At 42.6% G+C, this 21,147-nt stretch overlaps 1 protein-coding gene across 1 annotated transcript in view; it reads right to left on the reverse strand.

The window, feature by feature from the left end:
* The window catches only part of IQGAP1 (IQ motif containing GTPase activating protein 1), a 74,578-nt gene that overhangs the window by 40,354 nt on the left and 13,077 nt on the right, over positions 1-21,147 (reverse strand). The window contains exons 3-10 of the mRNA XM_064455889.1: positions 9,564-9,720; positions 9,115-9,192; positions 7,358-7,434; positions 6,417-6,484; positions 5,330-5,443; positions 4,760-4,938; positions 3,990-4,080; positions 3,365-3,528 (exon numbers count right to left, since the gene is read on the reverse strand). Coding sequence (XP_064311959.1) covers positions 3,365-3,528; positions 3,990-4,080; positions 4,760-4,938; positions 5,330-5,443; positions 6,417-6,484; positions 7,358-7,434; positions 9,115-9,192; positions 9,564-9,720 — 928 coding nt within the window. The remainder of the gene's footprint in view (positions 1-3,364; positions 3,529-3,989; positions 4,081-4,759; positions 4,939-5,329; positions 5,444-6,416; positions 6,485-7,357; positions 7,435-9,114; positions 9,193-9,563; positions 9,721-21,147) is intronic.

Raw genomic sequence — 21,147 nt, forward strand, 5'->3', positions numbered from 1 at the left:
TTCCACAGAGCTGCTCTCCAGCCAGGTGGACCCCAGTCTGTGCTGCACTCCTGGATTATGTTTTCCCAGGTGGAAGATCTTACACTTCTCCTTGTTAAACTTCATAAGGTTCTTGCTGGCCCACTCTTCCAGCCTATCCAGATCTCCCTGCAGAGCAGCTCTCCCTTCTGGAGCGTCTACTTCCCCACTCAACTTGGTGTCATCAGCAAAATTCATCAGGCTACACTTGATGCCGTTATCCAGATCACTTATAAAGATATTGAATAACACTGGGCCCAATATTGATCCCTGGGGGACTCCACGTGTGACAGGTTGCCACTTGGAAAAGGAGCTATTTATCACCATGCTTTGGGTGCGGCCTGTCAGCCAGGTCCCCACCCACTGCACAGACCACTTGTCTAGGCCATAATGCATTAATTTCTCCAGGAGGAGACTGTGGGGGACCGTATCAAAGCCCTTGGAGAAGCCCAGGTAGACAATGTCTACTGCCTGCCCCACGTCAGCCAGGCAAGTCACTTTGTCATAGAAGGCCACCAGGTTTGTCAAGCACAATCTGCCTTTAGGGAAACCATGTTGGCTTTTCCCAATCACGTACTTCATTTGACTTGTGATGGCCCCCAGAAGGATTCGTTCCATAACTTTCCCAGGGACTGAAGTAAGGCTGATGGGCCTAGAGTTACCCAGATCCTCCCTCGAGCCCTTCTTGTAGATAGGGGTAACACTTGCCTTTCTCCAGTCCTCTGGGACATCCCCCGTTCTCCATGACTTCTCGAAGATTATTTATAGTAGCCTTGCAATGATGTCAGCCAGCTCTCTCACCGCCCTCGGGTGGATGGCGTCAGGGCCCATTCATTTATAGGGGTCAAGCTCCTGTAGTAATTCATATACTTCCTGCAGTATGTCCATGCCTGTGGTCCTACAGAGCCTCAGAACTGGGTGCAGTACTCCAGCTATGGTCTTCACCAGCATCGAGTAGAGGGGGAAGGATCACCTCCTTCAGCCTGCAGACAACGTTCTTCCTAATGCACCCCAGGACACTGCTGGCTTCCTCTGCCACAGGGATATAATCCTGGCTCTTGGTCAACTCACTGCCCACCAGGACCCCGTATCCTTCTTTGCAAAGCTGTTTCCCAGCCAGTCTGTACTTCTGCATGAGGTTATTTCCTCCCTCAGGTACAGGGCTTAGTATTTGTCTTTGTTAACTTCATGAGATCCTTAATGGACTATATCTCCAGCCTGTCGAGGTCCCTCTGAATAGCAGCACAACCATCTGCTGTATTGCCTGCTCCTGCCTGTTTTGTATCATCTGCAAACTTACAAAGGGTACAGTCTGTCCCATTTTACAGGTCATTAGTGAGGATGGTAAATGGTATCGGTCCCAGTACTAATCCTTGGGGTACACCACTAGTGACTGACGTCCAGCTGAACATCACAGAGCTGATCACAACACTTTGAGGCTGGCAGTTCAGCTAGTTTCCAGTCTACCTTGCTGTCCACTTAGCCCATGCCTTAGCAGTTTGTCTGAAGATATGGGATACAGAGCCAAAAGCCTTGCTGAAGTCAAGATAAATATTCACTCCTTTCCTCTCATCCCCCAAGCCAGTCATTGTAGAAGGCTGTTAGACTGATCAAGCATCATTTCCCCTTCAAAAATCAACACTAACCAGTCGTAACCACTTTCTTGCCCTTCGTATAGTTGGTAATTGTTTCCAGAATTATTTGCTGCATCATCCTCCCAGAGATTGAGGCAAGACTGACAGACCTATAATTCCCTAGATACTCTTTCTTGCCCTTCTTCATGATAGGAGTTACATTTGAGTGACATTCACTCTTTAGTCCCAGGAGCCTCCCCTGATCTCCCTCAACTTTTAGAGACTGCCTAAGAGTGACCTCACAGTCACACAGACCAGTTCCCTCAGTGCTGGCAAACCTGAAGCAAGCCTCAGTGCTGAGCATGCACTCAGCACTTTAACTCATGCCTTTAACTGCTGTCATTAAACATGCCAAACCATGCAACAGCCAGCTAACCAGTGGCTTACAACGGTGAATTACTTGCTGCCTGACACCAAGTGTTTGTTTCCCACTTGCCAGCTCTGGTGGTGTAAGACTTACACTATCAATGAGGTCTGCTCCAGTACCTGATGACTGAACAGTGGAAAGATTTAAAAGCCTTATGGTAATGCGTAGCTACCCTCTCCAAAAATAAACAAAAATGCAAACCTGACATCTGTTCAGGACCTCAATTTAAACTGCCAGGCCCTACTACAGATTCAGCTCTCTGACTGCTTGTCATATACTACTTCTACTCCAAACTATGGTTCAAAGGCCCTAAGAACAAATACGTTTCTTCAATCTCTTACTGTAATTATGCAGTCTGAACTTTTCTAGGTCTTTTTATTCACTGCAGTGCAAAGGCCATCTCATCTCCTCCTGCTCGACAGGTCATCCAGCAGGTGCTGTTGGGTCACATCACTGCATTTTCTGCCTATGACATACAAGCTCCTGTGCAACCACCACAGTGCCTGAGATGTAATTTCTTGTAACTGTATAACTCACTTGTTTGCATTTTTCCTGGATCTAAATACATGCAACAACTTACTTGTCTACCTTACTGCATTAAAAAAAAATAATTCATTAAAGAGATGCAATAGTAATAACCACCTTTGTATCAGCATATTTTTCCCCTATTAACATACATGACATTGTGATAATTGAGACAACGCTGACTTTAGAAACCATTCTGTGTATTTTATAAGCAGCATATGGAACCAGCCTGCACATAAAATCCACTGAAGAGTTGGCTTGAAATGAGAAACTAAGGTTAACCTTAGTTATAGAACCATAGAATCACTTAGGTTGGAAAAGGCCCTTAAGATCATCGAGTCCAACCACAAACCTAACACTGCCAAGCGCACCACTAAGCTATGACCCTAAGCACCGTGTCTACAAATGGCATATGGTGGGATTCTCCAGTGAAAGTAGCGTATGCTCACCTGATAGGTATTTATAAAATACAAATATCCATGTTATCTGGGCACTGACAATAGTAAAATGAGAGGGAAGATGCACCTGTATTATAATGGTTCTATACACACACGAGTTATTATTTTAAGGTTTGGTGAAAATATTTTAATTATATATATACACATACGTACAAGCATTACCCTGGCCTTTCATATGCAGAGATGAAAACTAAATGATAAATATGCTTACTGTATGCTCCTGTCTCTTAGCGTTAACTTCTTCAAACCAACACTAAACTCTAATGCAGGTAACATAGGAAGTGGTTAGTATACAGTGGTATGGTGAAAGGAGGGGACGGGGAAAAACCTCAAGAATCAGGGTAACCTAGATCTTTCCATACCTCCTGTTTCTGTTGTCTGTCACTCAAAAACTGCTTGAAATACCAGTCACAATTTTCTCGTAGCAATCCTCGGAGTCCCAGGGATGGTGTTGCCAAAGCTTCATACAGTGCTAAAGCATCTCCTTGTTCCAAAGCTAGGTCGATCTTTGATATGGCTGCATGTGCTAGCAACAGTAAAGCAGAGTTTTTAGAGAAAACATTAGATGAAGAAGTCCTATGGTTTATATAGCCTAATGCTCAGAAAGAAATACTCTTAGACCTGATGGATAGTAAGTTAGGTATGGAAGGCTTCCATTTGGATTGCAAAGTCAATCGCAAAGTAGTACTTGAAAAAGGGCTTGAAGGTTGAAAATGGCATGCATTACTCAAGATGAAAAGGGGGGGGGGGGCGGGCGGAAGAAGGGGCGCCAGAGACATGGACAATCCATTTCCTAAAGGAAGGGCAACAGAAGTCAAAAATGAATTCAGCTTATAACTACGTACTAATAACAATGAGAAAAAAAACCCACCCACAGAAACAGGGAACTGCCTTCTCCTTTTGTTAGCATTACAGAAGGTGAGGAGGAGCACAAGTATCATTAAAGTACTCTTTTAATTAAGACTATTACTTTAGCATGATACCTACTGTTCACTTTATTGATGTTTCCCTGAATCTCAGCTTGAGTCAGAAGTTCTTCATACACATCTCTCTCTCTCTCTGAATTTTCTGAGGCAATCTGAAGATGAAATAAAAAACTAATCAGCGTTTCTACAGTTTCCTTTGCCCCCATAAACGTTCCCAATGAAAAGGTGACAGAAGATAACTATATAGCTATATAGAGCCCTAATACATCATAGATAGGCTACCTCTACACATGCAAAAAACAGAAACCCTAGAAGTAAATATATACAAAGTAAGTATACTCACACTCTGATAGAGACAGCCTAGAGACACCTTATTTTGATGTAACCATTCTATAAGAACACACTGTAGAGCTCCAGAACATAGCAAGCAGTACACACAGCTAGGCATTTGATAAATAGCATTCTAAAACAACACTGACTCCTTCCAAGAGTATCATTCAGTTTTGCTCATCCTTTCATTGTTAGGAAAGCATGATTATATTGTATAAAGAGAGATGGATACCATTCCCAACGTATAAAGGCTGTCATGAGTTCTGTATCTACGCGGCCGTATTTCAGACGGCTAAACAGAGTAACACAGCTAACTGCTGCCTGTCTTCTACCACAGGAAGACGGGTTACTGAAGAACATATTAGAATACCACCAGGACTAAATCCACCTAACACTATATATAGGACTGTAACACATATTCTGTGAATTCCCCACAGTTTACACTGCAATACAAAAATGCAATGCATGCAAATAGATGGTTTCAAAGAAGAATTGGTCTACCCTATTTTTAGCATTCTCCATTTTGTCTTGCTTTGCTCTGTAGAGTGTGTCTTGGTAAGTGGATTCCAGTTGATCATCAAGATTTATTAGCATGGCATTAGGGTTCTTCATCGCCATAAGAGTGTCAGCTGGAATCTGATGATCGATTGCTTCATTAATGGCAATGACAGCAGCATGTACTGAAAAGCAAGTCACAGTCTGCTAGTTAGTCCCAAACACAACAGCTCTGTTAAAAATTGAGAGCCTAACTGGAAGGAGCAGAAGAATTATGTGGAAATTAACTGGAATGCAGAATTATCAAAGTACCTCTCATTCCATCACTGTTTTTTGTTCTTTACAAAAAATGGCTGCCTCCTTCCAAGAACAATACTCTAGCTAGTCAAATCATCATGTCCCAGAAAGAAAAGAAAAAAAAACCATGCAAGGAGAAGCAGAAAACCCTCTTCCCACTCTTCCAAAAGGCCTATCAAAAGCACTGTACTGTCTTACAACAGGGGACTTGGAGGGGGGGCGGGGAATCTAATCTGCTGATTTAATAATCACATAAAACAAAACTCAATTTTTCCTTACATGCTGCTTCATCCACAGAAAGTTCATTCGCAAGAATTCCTCCAATCTTACTGAAGGCGGGCATCTGAATACCATACTTCTCCAGTTCAAGCCTCATATTACTGATTTCCTCCTCTGAAACACACATAAAAACAGTGTTATGCAGGCTCAAACACATTAGGAATCAGCAGTGGTATAGCAACCACAGCTACAAAAAAAAATTTCAGGATAACTACAATAAATTAAAATGACTTTAAATAATACTTAGAATACAACTCAGTAAGTGAAACAAAATAAATAGTAAAATGTGTAAAATCAGTTTTCAAAGTCTACATTCCTCCCAGAAACTCCCATTGGAATATTCTGTCTCACTACAAAACAACACACAACTCTCATGAGGAGCTGGAAACAGACTCCATCATTCTGAGGTTCCTCAACTGTGGCTGCCAACAGGTCAGGAAAGTGCACAGGCAGTATTTTAGCATTCTTTTTTCCCCACAGAGACACTGTGGTGGGAAAAACAAATGGAGACAGGCTGTTGCTAAATACCATACAACTCAAAAAGGGAATTGATAGTTTAGTATTTTACAGGTACAATCAACAACTGTTTTACAGGAAAATAAAGTTTATACACCTCTTAAAATCAGATGCGCATCCTCAGGCAGGAACCTCAGTAATGCAAAATGCAGAATTCGACACTTTTGCAAAAATCAAGGAACTGAAACCTTGAGGAGGCATGTGGACATGAGACTTTGTGCTGGCATCTCCTGCAGCCGATCTGCTGGCAAATTCACTCTTCTGGCCAAACTGAAACCTCTCTCAAGGGGATGGTGGCAAGGTTTAAGTATCTTACAACAGTGACAAAAAAGTTAAAGGGCTGTAATTTGCAAAAGTAATGATTTGTGAACCCACGGCTATTTAACAGCCTGGCTCAGAAGCACCCAATTAAAACCTTTTTCTTAAATTACTAGAACTCCTCACAGCCATTACTTTGGAATTTCATTTGCATTTAGGATATCAACAGTAACAATCTATACAATGTTTAGTAGACTATAAGACAAAGGCAGCACATATCAGCACTTTTAGCACTTTTTTTTTTTCCTTCTACCTGTGAAGTCCACCTTCCCATATAAATCCTGAATTTGGGGGGCAAGACCCAGTTTGAACAGGTACAGGCTAGAAAAGAAAATAAGCAAACAATTACAACTAGTAATTTTCCCTTGTGGTTCAGACAATGACAAGGATAATTTCAGGACAGAGAATCATTAAGGTTGAAAAAGACCTCTAGAATCATCAAGTCCAACCATCAACCCAACACTACCATGCTTCCTAAACCATGCCCTGAAGTGCCACGTCTACATGTCTCAAATATCTCCAGGGACGGCAACTCTACCACCTCTCTGGGCAGCCCATTCCAATGCCTGACCACTCTTTCAGTGAATAAATTTTTCCCTAATATCCATTCTAAACCTCCCCTGGCACAGCCTGAAGCCATTTCCTCTTGTTCTACTGCTAGTAATCTGGGAGAAGAGACCAACGCCCACCTCGCTACAACCTCCTTTCAGGTAGCTGTAGGAAGCGGTAAGGTCTCCCCTCAGCCTCCTCTTCTCCGGACTGAACAACCCCGGTTCTCTCAGCCGCTCCTCATCAGACTTGTTCTCTAGACCCTTCACCAGCTTCGCTACTCTTCTTTGCCCACGCTCCAGTACCTCAATGTCCTTCTTGTCCTGAGGGGCCCAAAACTGAACACAGTATTCAGGGTGCGGCCGAGTACGGGGCCACGCAGACAGTAGAGGGGGGGGAGGCGAGAACTGGGATTGGAAGGTAGTAATCACAACACACTTGACTGTTTTTTTTTTCTTTGGCATATGGTTTAGCCACTACCCAAGGCAAAACAGTGGGTTCACGGATCTTTGCTCTGTCCTGGCAAGATGGTTCTGCTAGAAAATTCGTGCTCAATCACCCTTCGGTTCAGCTCTCTCCCCTCTCACCTTTCAGCTTTGCAGAAAGATTTCAGAAGCAATTGGATTTCTTCCTAGCATGCCTTACCTGAGTGCATGAATACAATAGATACAGCGTGGCATGTTCTTGCGATCATAGATGTCTGTAGTTTCTGGGTAGAATATCTAAAAATAAAACAAAGTTAGCAGTCTTAATTATACTCAACCTATATAGCCAAATCACACAACTGTGTTAAGCCCAAATCTTCTGCAGTACACTAACAAAGCAGCCCACAGAACAAAACTCTTCAAGCTTCTCTGCCCTGGCCCAACATTTCTCCTACTTGAAGCACCAATCCTTCCTTTCATTTCTACCACCCAAACCAGGGCTCCCCTTTTCCCACCCATATTCTACACACATGGATGAGCACACTTTCTTTTGTGTGCCCACCAAAATACTGGGTCATGAGGTACTAGCGAGGACTTTGGTGAAAGCAAAGAGATTTTTTTTTTTAAAAAAAAAAAAAAAAACCATCAGAAGAGAGGAGTTTGCTTGGTCTAAGTGGGGCTGAGAAGCAAGAGAAGAGAGTGACAAAGTGATACTGAGACCAGCACTGAGGTGCTCTGCATACTACATTTTCAGTTAGCTGGACCCAAACGCTTTCACAGTCTCAAATGAAAAGCTCTTCAAAGTATAAGACGCGGGCTAATACTGGAAGCGTCAATTCATTCAGAAGTGCTGACAAGGGACGTTACTTTCTAGTTATTGGAAGGTTCCTAGCTGTTGTCTATGCACACAAAACAGCATTGCTCTTTCTGTAAAGGCAAGAGCAACTGAAGGACCCTCACAATTCCACAGCATCAGTTCCCTGGCTCTTCTTAAATAATTGTGCGTTAATACTTAAAGCACCAGTATCTCTTTGTCAATGTACTGGACCCCAGCCCAGTTTCTTTAACATATCCTCACACATTTATTTCCCTCCAAAACCCACTTACATCTGAAAATTTTGCCTCAAACTTCTCTGTCTAGCTTCCTCCCCATTTATTTTCACATAACAACCGTAACAGCATACTTCAGTATATCCTAATCCCAAATTTGTTCCTGTAAGATCATCTTAAATCTCAGGAAGGCTCAACTAGTAAACCTCAACAAGTTATTTGAAAAACTTTGCACACACACAAAACATAGATCAGATTAAACTACAAAATGCTGGCTTTAGTGAGATTAAGCATAACATGGTTTACAAAAAAAAAAAAGAAAAAGAGACCCACGTTAAAAAAAATGTACTTACTATCCATGTATGCAACTTGACTATCAGCACAACACTACCACAGTTTCATATATTTTCAGTCAACAGTGTTTATTAGCTCAGAGAAGTTTATCTGGCCATTCCCCATGTTAAGCCAATAATTTATATTTGATTAAGCTACACCAGGAACATTTCAAGTTGGTGCGAAAATTTCATAGGGAATGTGATGAAATGGAGAACATAGCATTTTCTGTTGTGCTGCTTCTTTTAGCACAGATTTCGAAAAAAAAAATCCACGATCAAAATGTAGCTCAGATATTGCTAAAAAGAATGCATGGCAAGAACAATGTAATGCAGATGTTATGCAAGATTAGTCATATTAAGGATATGGTAACGAAGGAGGAATTATTTGCTCCTAATCATTCTCTCACACATAGCAGAATGAAATCTTTCAGCAAGTTTTAGGAGAGAATTTCTATAGGGACACAAATGTAGAAAATGAAGAATTAACTAGATGAAGTCTGCTAATTTTTGTACAACAGCAAACACTTCCACAGAATGTAAAGCTTTTCTGAGATTGTTTTTTTTTTGTCTGCACATACAACACAGAAGTTACCTTGGGGAGACCAATCTCAGCCATGGCATTCAGCCACTGGATTACATTATCTGTGTGCCGGAAGTGGAGACCAGTTGCCTGAAATAAAAACAGGAAGGAACAAGGGGGAGGGCAGTAAGAAACAAAACATCACAGCTGCCAAGAACAGCAGGAAGGTTCATTAAGACAGATAGTGAAAACAGTACCCTTACAGAAGAGAACTCAGAAGTCTTCTGTATATGATTATATTGACTGTTCATGACAAGTTCTTCCACACAAGTCCAGGCTCAGATGTAAAGCTGAGTCCACCCCGCCTCACTTAACCAATGTTACCAATGAGTAAAGGTGGAGTTTCTCAGGTAATACTAACAGAAACTAACTTTCTCTTATTTGCTCACAATACCTCCATGTGCACATTTTCCTATTTTAGATGTCTACCTAAAGCAGAGTCTATGCCCAAGAGCTCTCACCTTATATCTAGTCTGTTCTCTATCATAGATTTTCTTCACAGAAACCACTTTAGGGGAGAAAAAGTTTCCAAGTTTGGCCAGGTAAACTCCATTTCTCAATCCTTCTTCCAGCTCTGTTGTGGGAGGCAGCTCCTCATTCAGACAGGCCTCCATCCATCTGGAAGCGCAAGAACAAAGTTGGTCACATGAGTATATTTCCAGTTTGTGAACACAACCTCATGCTGAAAAGTTTCATGCTGCTACTGCTGTCATACTCTAGCATGCTATTTACTTAGCATTAGGGGTTGAAAGTGGGTATAGCACTACCACACCATCTGTGTCACTAAAATGCTAGTCAGTAACACTTCAGACAAAATATTAAGAATTACAGAGTCCAGTAGCAAGAGTTTCACATGTAATTAAGATACCATCTCACCACCGCGTTTCTCCTTCAGCCCCCAATTTAACTGGTACTGGTCTAGACACAGCGGCCAACCTGTCCTTTTAACTAACTTAAAGAAATGCTTGTGATATAAGCCTGTACTCGGGAGGAAGGTTTAGGTATCCGCTAGTTATTTCATGACATTGTATGACTTACTCAAGCTCTTTTAGCTGATCTCAGAGAGGAGCTACAATGCAGTCATCAAGTCTACCTTCCTGACCCGTGTATTTTCTACCACCCAACTATACATTTCAAAAACGGGGGACAAAAAACTGGAACAGGCATTCTTCTCCTCATAACAACTGATTTTCCCTTATCTTGTTTCCTTCCTCCTCATTTAATAGTGTCACAGATGCTCATGACAAAAACAAAAATGACAACAACAAATATTTTGAAAAGTCACCTTTCTCAAAACAGAGATGCACCTCGGTATTTCCTCAGTACAGAGCTACCAGAGGCTGTATGCTGCAGGCTCAACTACACAGTTTCTTCCAAAGATGACATACTGCCTGGCTGTTCTGTTCTCGGAAAAAGGGAGCTGCACAATCACGGGCCACTTTCTAAAGCTTTTTTCTTGGACCATGCCTCACTTGCAGCTAAACTCTAAAAGCTCTAACAGGACGGATGAGCCTCGGACCAATAAACATCACAGAAACATGACTTTCAAGAGAATAATGGCTGAGAATAGCAGTAGCCCATATTATAAAACAGAGCTGACAGTGTAACATAAGCAAGGTTACGGGGCTGACGAGTCCACACTACTGGGATTGATCTTAAAGACAGGCAAGCAGACAATTCCGCTTGAACCCAATGAACAGATTTTTAATATTTTTAAAACTGCTTTGGATACATACATAACTGTAAACTATTTACCTCCATATTAACCCAGGCAAAATAACAGGAAAACAGGGTACTGGAAGCAAGTGATAACAGATTAAATTAATAACTGTAGTAAATTAAGAGAATTTCACATAAATCAGTCCTGTAAACACACCTGGGAAAACTACACAGCTCTGCTGACGAACTGAAACTGCAGACATTTCACGTCCACAAGGTGCAAGGTTTCACGCCTCATAATATTCCAGTTAAAATCGAACACTGTACATATATACTAACAGACACCTCCGAGCAGTGTTTTCATGGGGATTCACTGAACAGTGCTGTTTCTAACGCATTTGGCATAGATGCACGCTACGCTCCCCTCTTTCAGTTTTCCAGGAAGTGAACATGAAAATTGAGGCTGACAAAGTTAAAGAATTAGCGGATGTTGTGGTTTAACCCCAGCCAGCGACTAAGCACCACACAGCCACTCCCCCCGGTGGGATGGGGGAAAGAATCGGAACGGTAAAAGTGAAAAAGCTCGTGGGTTGAGATAAGAACAGCTAAATAAGTAAGTTTTTTTAAATGGAATCTACAAAGCAAGGGATACACGATGCAATTGCTTACCACCCGCCGGCCAATGCCCAGCCAGTCCCCGGAACAGCGACTCCCACGGCCAGCTTTCCCCTAGTTTACATACCGAGTGTGACATCACATGGCATGGAATATCCCTTTGGCCAGTTTGGCTCAGCTGTCCTGGCTGTGCCCCCTCCCAGCTTCTTATGCACCCCCAGCCTTCTCAGTCAGTAGAGCATGAGAACTTGCGAAACCCTCGATTTAGTGTAAGTGCTACTTAGTGACAACTAACACATCAGTGTGTTATCAGCATTATTCTGATACTAAATCCAAAACACAGCACTACAACAGCTAGCAGGAAGAGAATTAACTCACCCTAGCCGAAACCAGGACAGAGGATAACACCAATATTCGTGTAACTGCTGTAACCTATAATTAGCACACAGGTGGTCACAGCTTGAGTAAGAACAGGACTATTCAGATAACCTAGGCTTTAGACATGGCTAAATATTAGGTCACTCATCTAGCTTATCTACAGACTGGGGATTGTGTCCTAAACGACAAATGTGGCACGAAAAACATGCCATGAGTACCGCAGACATAATGAATTCACAAGTTTAAAGCTGTAAGCCCTAACGTTACTGTGGGGTGTACAGAAGGGGGAACAGTAAAGTCAGGCACTACTGTTCTTTTGTATACCACACTGATGAGACCAAGATAGGAAAGAGGTTTTTGATTAGCTTCACAGAGGGGAAAAAGCCTATCCCCCCTCCACCCAAAAGGGGGGATACTCAACAGAAATCCAGAAGTATCCTTTCATATTCTGGAGAAGCACCTAAAACTTCTGAAACCAAAACTATTTGGAAAGGTATATAAAAATGACATTTCCAAGCCTAAAGTCTCACACACTCTTCATGGGTTCTCCTCACTTTCCTAGAAAGCTGCAAGAAGCCAGAGGATTGATTTATGTGCCCTTTGACAGCACCTGACTAACTGGAAATTATAATTATTCTCACTGCCTCGTTCATTCACATACCAGCACAAGTTGGAAGGGGCCTCAGAAGATGATCTGGTCCAACCTCCCGCAGGAAAGGGAGCCTAGAGGAGATTATCTAGCATCCTGTCCAGTCACGTCTTGAAAACCTCCAGTGATAGGGACTCTACCACATCCTTGGGGAGGCTGTTACAGTGGTTGGTTGTTCTCATTGCAAAAAAAATTTCTTTCCTTATCAAGATGAAACCTCCCCCAGTACAACTTGCACCCATTGCCTCTCGCCCTCTCTGTGTGGCTCCTTGTGAAGGGAGAGCCTCTGTCCTCTTTGTAGACACCCTTTGAGTACTGAAAAATCATGACGAGGTCCCCCCAAGCCTTCTCTACTCCAGGGTGAAAAGACCTAACTCCCTCAGTGTTTCCTCATAGGGCAGTTCTCCAGCAGCTGATCATCTTCATGGCCCTCCTGTAGACCCTCTATTCACATATGAAAAAGTCACCAGTTATCCACTGAACACCAGATGATGCACAGCCATGTTCTTTCCCATCTTGTCTTTGAGCTCCTTGCCATCTAACTCAAGGAAAACAATAGGAAGACTGTTTATGCAAAGCCTGTAAGGTACAGAAAACAAATACAACCCGAAGGACATGTTGAAGGAGTAAGGAACTAGAGTCAAAGTACAAGTTACAGAAAGCAAACCAGTTCAACAAGTTTTGACTGTACTTCAGTATTCAATGCGAACAGCTTGCAAATTTTATGCAGTAAAGGGATGGGAGCGCAGAAGGCGTCGACTCAGGACACACAGAAGTCTCAGATGGTGAGAGCTGCATGTCAGAAGAGTTCCAAATAAGGTATAAGCCAAAATGCCCCATATTAGAGAAGTTTCCAGAAGGCAAGGAAGCTCAGTCCTCTAGTCCAAGTGAAAATAGTATTAATAACCTCAGAAAGTCTCCTGGACCTTATATTTAGTACTTCCGGTACAGTGCACTTAAACGGTAAGTAACAATTTTGAAGTGGAAAAAAAAATATATAGGAAGTTGTTAATTTAAGCGTAGTTTAGCCTGGAAAGCATTAGATTTCCTTCAAGCTTCTCAACAGTCTCCTATAGTAAGAGACTCAGTACCGTGCTTTCCTTTCTAATGTGACATAAATACAGTGTTTTGTGACTTAGACTGTCATATTTCCTCTGGTTAATTTTATAAATGGGAATGCAAACACTCTCCTAAAGGGATTTAAAAAATCAAGCTGGTTGCCACACCTTCTTGAATAGAATGTTCTCAAAGGAGCCTCTGCTGAAAATGAAGAATTGCCGATCATCAACAGTTAAACTAGAAGAGCACTTTAAGCCCCAAATGAGACACCATTACACTGTGGAGTACCGCCTGAACCCAAGAAAACGGAGGTTTGCAACCCAAAGCAGGGCAGGGAGCCTGGACCAGCAACAAGGAATAGTGTTTACCAGGAAGAATATGTTTCTGGGAACACCTGGCCAACTTCTATACCTAAGTTACAAAAAGAAACTCATTCTTCTGCAAACTACTATTTTCCTCGTGTTTACTGCTTCCCTCTCAAGAGAAAACACAAACAAACAAAAAACCCAACCAAAAAAACCCCAACTTAGTTCTTCCTGAACTTTGAGCTCTAGAAAAATGCAGAGAGAAACTGAATGAGAAAACATGACTTAAGTTTAAAAATTCTGGACCGTTATCCAAAAGATACAGTAAAGGAGGTCAAACACTATCATTCAGATCATGCTCTTCCCCTATCCCACATGGCTGCATTTCCTGTGCTGCCTCAACCCAACCTTCACAGAATCTCTGAGGCTGGAAGGGACCTCTTGAGGTCTAGTCCACTTCTTTACCGCCGCCACGAGCAACCCTTTTCCCCATTCCTTCTGAGTGGGGCAAGAGCTTTCCATAACTTCACTTGCATGCCTTAGATTAATACAACCAAAGACTCCTAAGAGGACACAGAACTACTCAAGCCCTGGAAGAGTCCAAATGCTAGTAATAGCATCCATAATACCCTCCCAAGAACCTTATTGGGGCAACATAAAAAACCCCACTCACTTTAGGTCTTCCTAGGTTGAACAAAGTGAAAGCAGAAGGGACATGCCATGGAATCATTTAATGCCTTATCGTCTAATGCATTACCGAACAACATGGAGGCAATGAGTTCTGTTTAAGCGCCTACATGAAGTCAAATAAATAGCCCATAATTAGAAAATAAGCTGTCTCAATGTGCTCATACCTGTTTCAACAGGTTCCTAAGTGGGTGTTAACAGAACTACGAAACTAGGGCAACTTACATACAATAATGCTCCCCCTTGGTGCAGCATTACTTAACCATTTGCTAGGCCAGAAGACAAAGCGACATTTTCAGAAATCATTACGCAGTACCTTTCACATTTTAAAAGCTCCTATACTAGTATTAAAATTAACACCTGTCATCCTTAAAAGGCAGAAATAAATGCAGAATTTCCAGATGAACAAGAGGAAAGCATTTCTCAAGCCTCACAGGGCAGGAGGAAGAGGGGGGGAACCTGGCTGATGGGCAGCAACCTTTACTCCCTTTAGACATTAGGCATTAGAAGAATATGCCATCAAGCTTTCCATAGAAACCTTGAATTCTTTTTTGCTACTTTGGCAGTTTCCACTACACTCCCTCCGTCTCACCAGCACAGAAAAGATAACTTTTAACCCAGAATCAATTCCTCAAACAAATATCATCACATGACTGCTTAGGAAATGTTGGACTCTCCAATTCTCCTGAAGCTAGCTCAAATTAAAGTAGTAACTGCACCTTTCTAATCAGTCGGTCCTACTGCTACAAAATGCAGATCCCCCTCCTAGAAAAAGATCCTTGAATATCTACATGCAGCCAATACTTTCAGCTGCAGTTTAGAGCCAGACCTTCCTTGAGAAGGCAGTACAGTAAAAACATAACATCAGTTATTGTCAGGCAGCCAGTCTCTCAAGTAACGATGTCTTCAAACTTTTAAATGAAGCATTGCTCCATTAGCAAGGATTGGAAAAACTTGACATCAGTCATCTTAACTACCAACTTGTTTACTGTCCCCCAATACAGCATTATCAAGGAGTGTGACAAGTAACACAAAGAGGTCATATTTTTCAACAGTATCATACGCCATTTTTAACTGGAACTGGAGTTTAGGCACAGCAGAAACTTAACATCGATTGCACGGCACACAGTTTGCTCTTATGAAAATGTCAAAAGTCTGGCTAACCCTGAGACAATGGAAAAAAATGTGGAAAAGAGAAAAGTCACTCTTCCTCTCAAACTAGGTATAGATAAGCCTGCGAAGAAGAACTAGCAACCCATCTCTCCTGAAATTGTTGCAAGAATACCCAATTTAATAAACAAACATAGTAGAGCAGACAATAAAACAAAAATGGACAAAGCCTGTACAGAACGCTGCTCATTTCATGACAGGACTACCATGCAGTATGTTCCAGCACAAAAAGAAAACAACATGGCATAGAAAACACAGAAGGCATTAACAGTCCAAAAAAAGTGATCTTTATCAACCAATGAGGAAAGCTCACTTCTTCGTCATCACTTAGTAGTGATTTCAAGGTAAAATCATTTACTGGCAGCAGCCGGAAGTAACTTTTTCTAACCTTCAGCTGGCCTAGAATTTCAAGGCAATGGCTCTTCCTTTTGTACACAGCCAGTGACATTTTTCAACTCTGAGCTCAGGCTGCAGCCCAACACACCATCTGGGTCTGCACCTAGTGGTCACGTTCACTGCCTTGGCCTCATGGGCAATGCTTCAAGTACTTCTAACCGTTAAGAATTCTAAGAAGATAAAGTACACAATACTAACACGTCATGCTAAAGGATAACCAGTACCACTCATATCAAAGTCTGGAACTAATGCTAAGTGTTGATTGAAGCTCAGTTGCCCACAGGACCGCATCCCATTCTACTTATTGCACACCTCACCAATTTCATTAGCAGGGAAGCTGCAAACAGAACCTCAGTGCAAACTTCGGAGCCTCTAGTTTGGGGAGCACTGGCCAGAGAGTTCTTGATCATGGGTCAGAATCACAGGAGTCTTTGTAAGAGCATATCAGTGCCACTGCACTCCTTGCTTGCTTTTTGTGGTCACGTACCAACTGTCTCCATCCTCAAGGAGGCTGAATATGCTTTATTTCTTCCTGAAGGAGGTCTAGAGATGGACTAGAGGGGCACAGAGCTTGATTCTCTTTCCAGGTGCATATGATATTATCCTCCAGTCTTTGCAACACTGTCTGTATACTACACCAATATATTATTACAACACAAGCCACTGTTTAAGTGGCATCTGTTAACCTCAGAGAGGGGCTCCTACTCCAAATGTGCCCAGCACTCAGTCAGCTAAAGGACTGCCAACATGTTCCCTAAGGAAATAACCATCTTGTTTTTAAGTAGAGGCAAGTCGCTAGGAAGAGAGAGGAATCATGATACACAAACACCAGGGTGCATTCTTTTACCTAATGCTGCACATCAGCCTGGGATTCTACATGAGCCCTGGTGAGAGCAGGCCTTCAGAAGTGATGGTTAAATTAGCTAATCCCAGAACATCAATGCTGAGATCACTGGGGATATTGTTACCTCACATGGAACTAACCCAGTTCTTTAAACACATCATCTACAGAAAGACTGGGATGTCCATTCCTCAAACTACTGCAGTACACCATGCCTTAAAATAAACCCTGGTAATTCAAAGCTCTACACTGGACCCACAGCACTGCATTCTCCCACTCCATTTATCAGGACAGGAAAACTTTTTGCTTACTGGTCTCAAAGGAAAAGGTTCCTACAAGAGTTTATTGCTTATATCTCCAAACCTAGCTAGTAAAGACTACCAAAGTTTAACTTCATCCAAACCGTACAGCTACCATCACGTAGCAAATAGGCTTCGCTCTTGGCTCCCTGCTCTTCTCTCGCATTGAAATATATCAGACAGGCTGCCAAAACTAGCAAGGCAGTCAGGTGGCATACCCAAGCACTTACTACAATTTAACATTTTCCTGCCCATGAAGAATTTCAGCGGGGGGAATATCAACTTGGGATTTTATTTTTCCCCCAGTCACACCATATTCCCAAAACACAACAGAAGTTACAAAAATAGAGGTGAAAGCATATCAACCACATGCCCGAAAGGGGCAGGGACAAATACCTTTACAAACTTGAAGCCTCCCAAATTGCTGTAGGATCATCTCCCTTTCCCCTAGGCAACTGCTCTATGCTTACTTCTGTTCTCTTTCTATTTTTTGATAGCATCTGCCTGTACTTTATGACTATCCAGTCTAGCAATCTGGTGAGCACAGCTACTGACAACGCCTTCCAGCTACCTCAACCATATATAATCCAGGAAGCTATCACCAAGGAAGGCAGAGGACAGCAGCAGCCTCTATGCCTGTTCACGCTGTCAGACCAAAAGTTCCCACCCTACCTAGCCCAATACCCTGTCTCTGACAATGGCCAGTAAGAGAGATGCAAATAAAGATAGCCTTTTATTAAATTAGGTAATTGACTGCTCAATGGCATATGCTGTATCTATTCTTACTTACCTAAACTGTTGTACAGAGCGTATGTTTAATTGATGAAACTTTTATTTTCAACAGAAGACTATGAATGTCACCTTTGTGACCATCTAATGTGCAAAAAATGTATCTGGGAATCACAGAACTATTAAAATGCATGATAACAGGCTTCAGATTTGCTTTCACTAGTTGTAACTCACATACAGAAAGTACACAGGACTTAACAAATACATTTTGCTTTAACACTCAGGCAAAAGTAGTATTAACTATAATTAACACAGATTGGTTTTAGTCACCCTAAATCAGACTTTTAACTGTGTTCAGGTAACCAGAGATGTCTACAGATATCTAGCAAAACCTTCAGAAGTACTTACGTACGCCAAATTCTACCTCCCACAGCAATCAATGAAGATCAACTGTTAATCTGCAAGAACATTTCTTAAATAACAGTAGACCTTTTTAGATCTTTGAAGCTGTTGCTCTATGTCAGCTTTTTTTTCTTAACTGAAAAATCCTCATTCTGCTCCTGGACTTAACTGAAATAAGCTTTCTTGCGTCATGTGTCGTCCCCCCAATCTCTCTACCGTTTACACGACTCTGAACAAAACATTCCAAACCAAGATAGCATTGTAATGCATCACAAAACAGACGGTAATTTTAAAAAGGTCTTTTAAAATAAGCGTTTTGTAAACTAACATACTCATTTCTTTCTTTTAACCATTAGCCACATACAGTCTTAGACCTCACCCAGAAAGTGACAGCCAGCACGCAGGATGCAGAACTTGAAGTTGCAACTTCACTCCAAGTACACTGCAGTAATTCAGAAGAGGAACAGCAGAGTTCCTGCATTGCTCCAGACACAGACGGCACACAACAGAATCCAACTTCGCTTCTCCATTTTGCTTTTAGCACTCTACACCAAGGCAAGATAACCCCTGTGTATCCAAGCAGGGTACTGCTACATAGGCACACCGCTTATCAAGGACCATGAAAACTATTTAGCTCTGAGATTCTCTTAATGACTTCAGGTGGGCCTAGTAGAAGCCTTAATCTCCCCTCCAGCGAGGAAGAATCTAAGTATCCTCACACAACAAGCTTACATCTACACAGAAGTACTGGGTTTGCGCGGCAAGGTTTTGGTGGCAGGGGGTCTACAGGGGTGGCTTCTGCCAGAAGCTTCCCCTATGTCCAACAGAGCCAATGCCAGCCATCTCCAAGAAGGACCCACTGCCGGCCAAGGCTGAGCCCATCAGCGCAATGGTGGTAGCGCCTCTGGGAGAGCATATTTACGAAGGGGGAAAAACCTGCTGTGCAAGAGCAGCTGGGAGAGAGGAGCGAGAATATGAGAGGAACAACTCTGAGACACAAGGTCAGTGGAGGAGGAGGAGGTGCTCCAGGCACCGAAGCAGAGATTCCCCTGCAGCCCTGACAGGATCTGTGGAGAGGAGCCCACCCTGGAGCAGGTTTTCTGGCAGGACCTGTGGCTCCACAGGGGACCCACACTGGAGCAGTCTGTTCCTGAAGGACTGCACCCCATGGAAAGAACCCATGCTGGAACAGTTCATTAAGAACTACAGCCCGTGGGAAGGACCCAGGTTGGAGAAGTTTGTGAAGAACTGTCTCCTGTGGGAGGGAATGCACACTGGAGCACAACAAGAGCGTGAGGAGGAAGGAGTGGCAGGCACTGTGTAACGAGCTGACAGCAACCCCCATTCCCCGTGCCCCTGTGCCACTGAGGGGTGAGGAGATGGAGAAGTTGGCATTGAAGTTGAGCCCAGGGAAGAAGGGAAGGATTAGAGGAAGGTGATTGAAGATTGGTTCTTGTTTCTCATTATCCTACTCTGATTTGATTGGGAATAAATTGAATTAATTTTCCCAAGTCCATTTCGCCCATGATGGTAATTGCTGAGTGATCTCTCCCTGTTCTTATCTCGACCCACAAGTCTTTTGTCTTATTGTCTCTCCCCTGTCCAGTTGAGGAGGGGGAGTGAGAGCGCAGCTTGGTGGCCATTCAGCAGCCAGCCAAGGTCAACCCACCACAACAGGAAAAGAATCCTCTCTGAAACCCCTCCCATCCACTAGACATATAAAGTGGTCCTCCAGAGCAGACAAGGAAATTATTATTTTCTGTGGTACACAGAAACCCCAATTATGCACAGCCATTCATTGTGCTTCAGCACGTTACTGATTGTCCAAGCTATCCCTTGCCCCAGGCAGCCCACAACATGCATAAAACGTGCAACACAATAGAAAAAAATGAAGGTGAGCACTGGACAAAGAAAGCATACTCCAAAAAGCCTGCCACCCCTACCCTTGGCACACTCAAATCCAGTGAAGGATGGTAGACACTTCTGCAGAAGGCACTAAATAGAGGATAAGGCAGAAGCTTTAACACCAGCTTGGGGTAAAAGAAATCCTCTTCAGGAGGGACCTTTCTCGAGGAAGATACAGAACAGGAATTGATCAAAGGTACCGTCCTTGGCCAAGTGAAAGTAGTGATCAGCAAGTGAAAGAGTTTAGTCGTGACAAAGCTAAATAGCATGCATTGAAAACAAAAACAAGCTTGAATTTGATGTACTGGGAAAAAGGAGACTAGAGAGGGGAAACCAAAGAGAGACAGCTACATGACCAGAGTAATCAACTAGCAGGAAGCAAGAACAGGCATAACTGTCTAGGCACAGATGATAAATTTAAAACTGCACGGAAGAAATAACAGTATCAGGCACACCTAAAAAGGACAAATCTATTTCTTTGACTGCAGCAACAGACTCCAGCTGCTTTCTTTACATTCTGGAGGCCGACATGTCTCACAGCAAGCAAATTCAGCCCAGTCACCTGACAGAGAATGTCCCCACCCTTCACCCCAAGTTAAAGAACAGATTATTTTTGCCAGGTCAGCAAACTGGCTTTTGGAGAATATCTAATCGGTCTTAACCAGGACCAATATAAAGAGAGTATTTGCAAAAGCAGGAGTCTCAACTAGATAAAGACAATAACAAACAACAGCTAGAAGATGAAGCAGGAAAATCTCTTCTTGGAAACCATACAAATTCTAATCCACCAGAACGATCCACCTAGGTGTTAGCTGACCTCTCACTACCTGGAGCCTTTCAAAAATTCACACTGGATGCCTTTATGGTCTAACTCCATCAAATGTCATAATGCTGATGCAAAAGTCACGTAAAGAAAAGATGTCTAGTCTGGGTTTCAAAAAAAAAAAAAAA

Source organism: Phalacrocorax carbo, chromosome 7 (assembly GCF_963921805.1).
Source record: "Phalacrocorax carbo chromosome 7, bPhaCar2.1, whole genome shotgun sequence".
NCBI classification, from domain to species: Eukaryota; Metazoa; Chordata; class Aves; order Suliformes; family Phalacrocoracidae; genus Phalacrocorax; species Phalacrocorax carbo.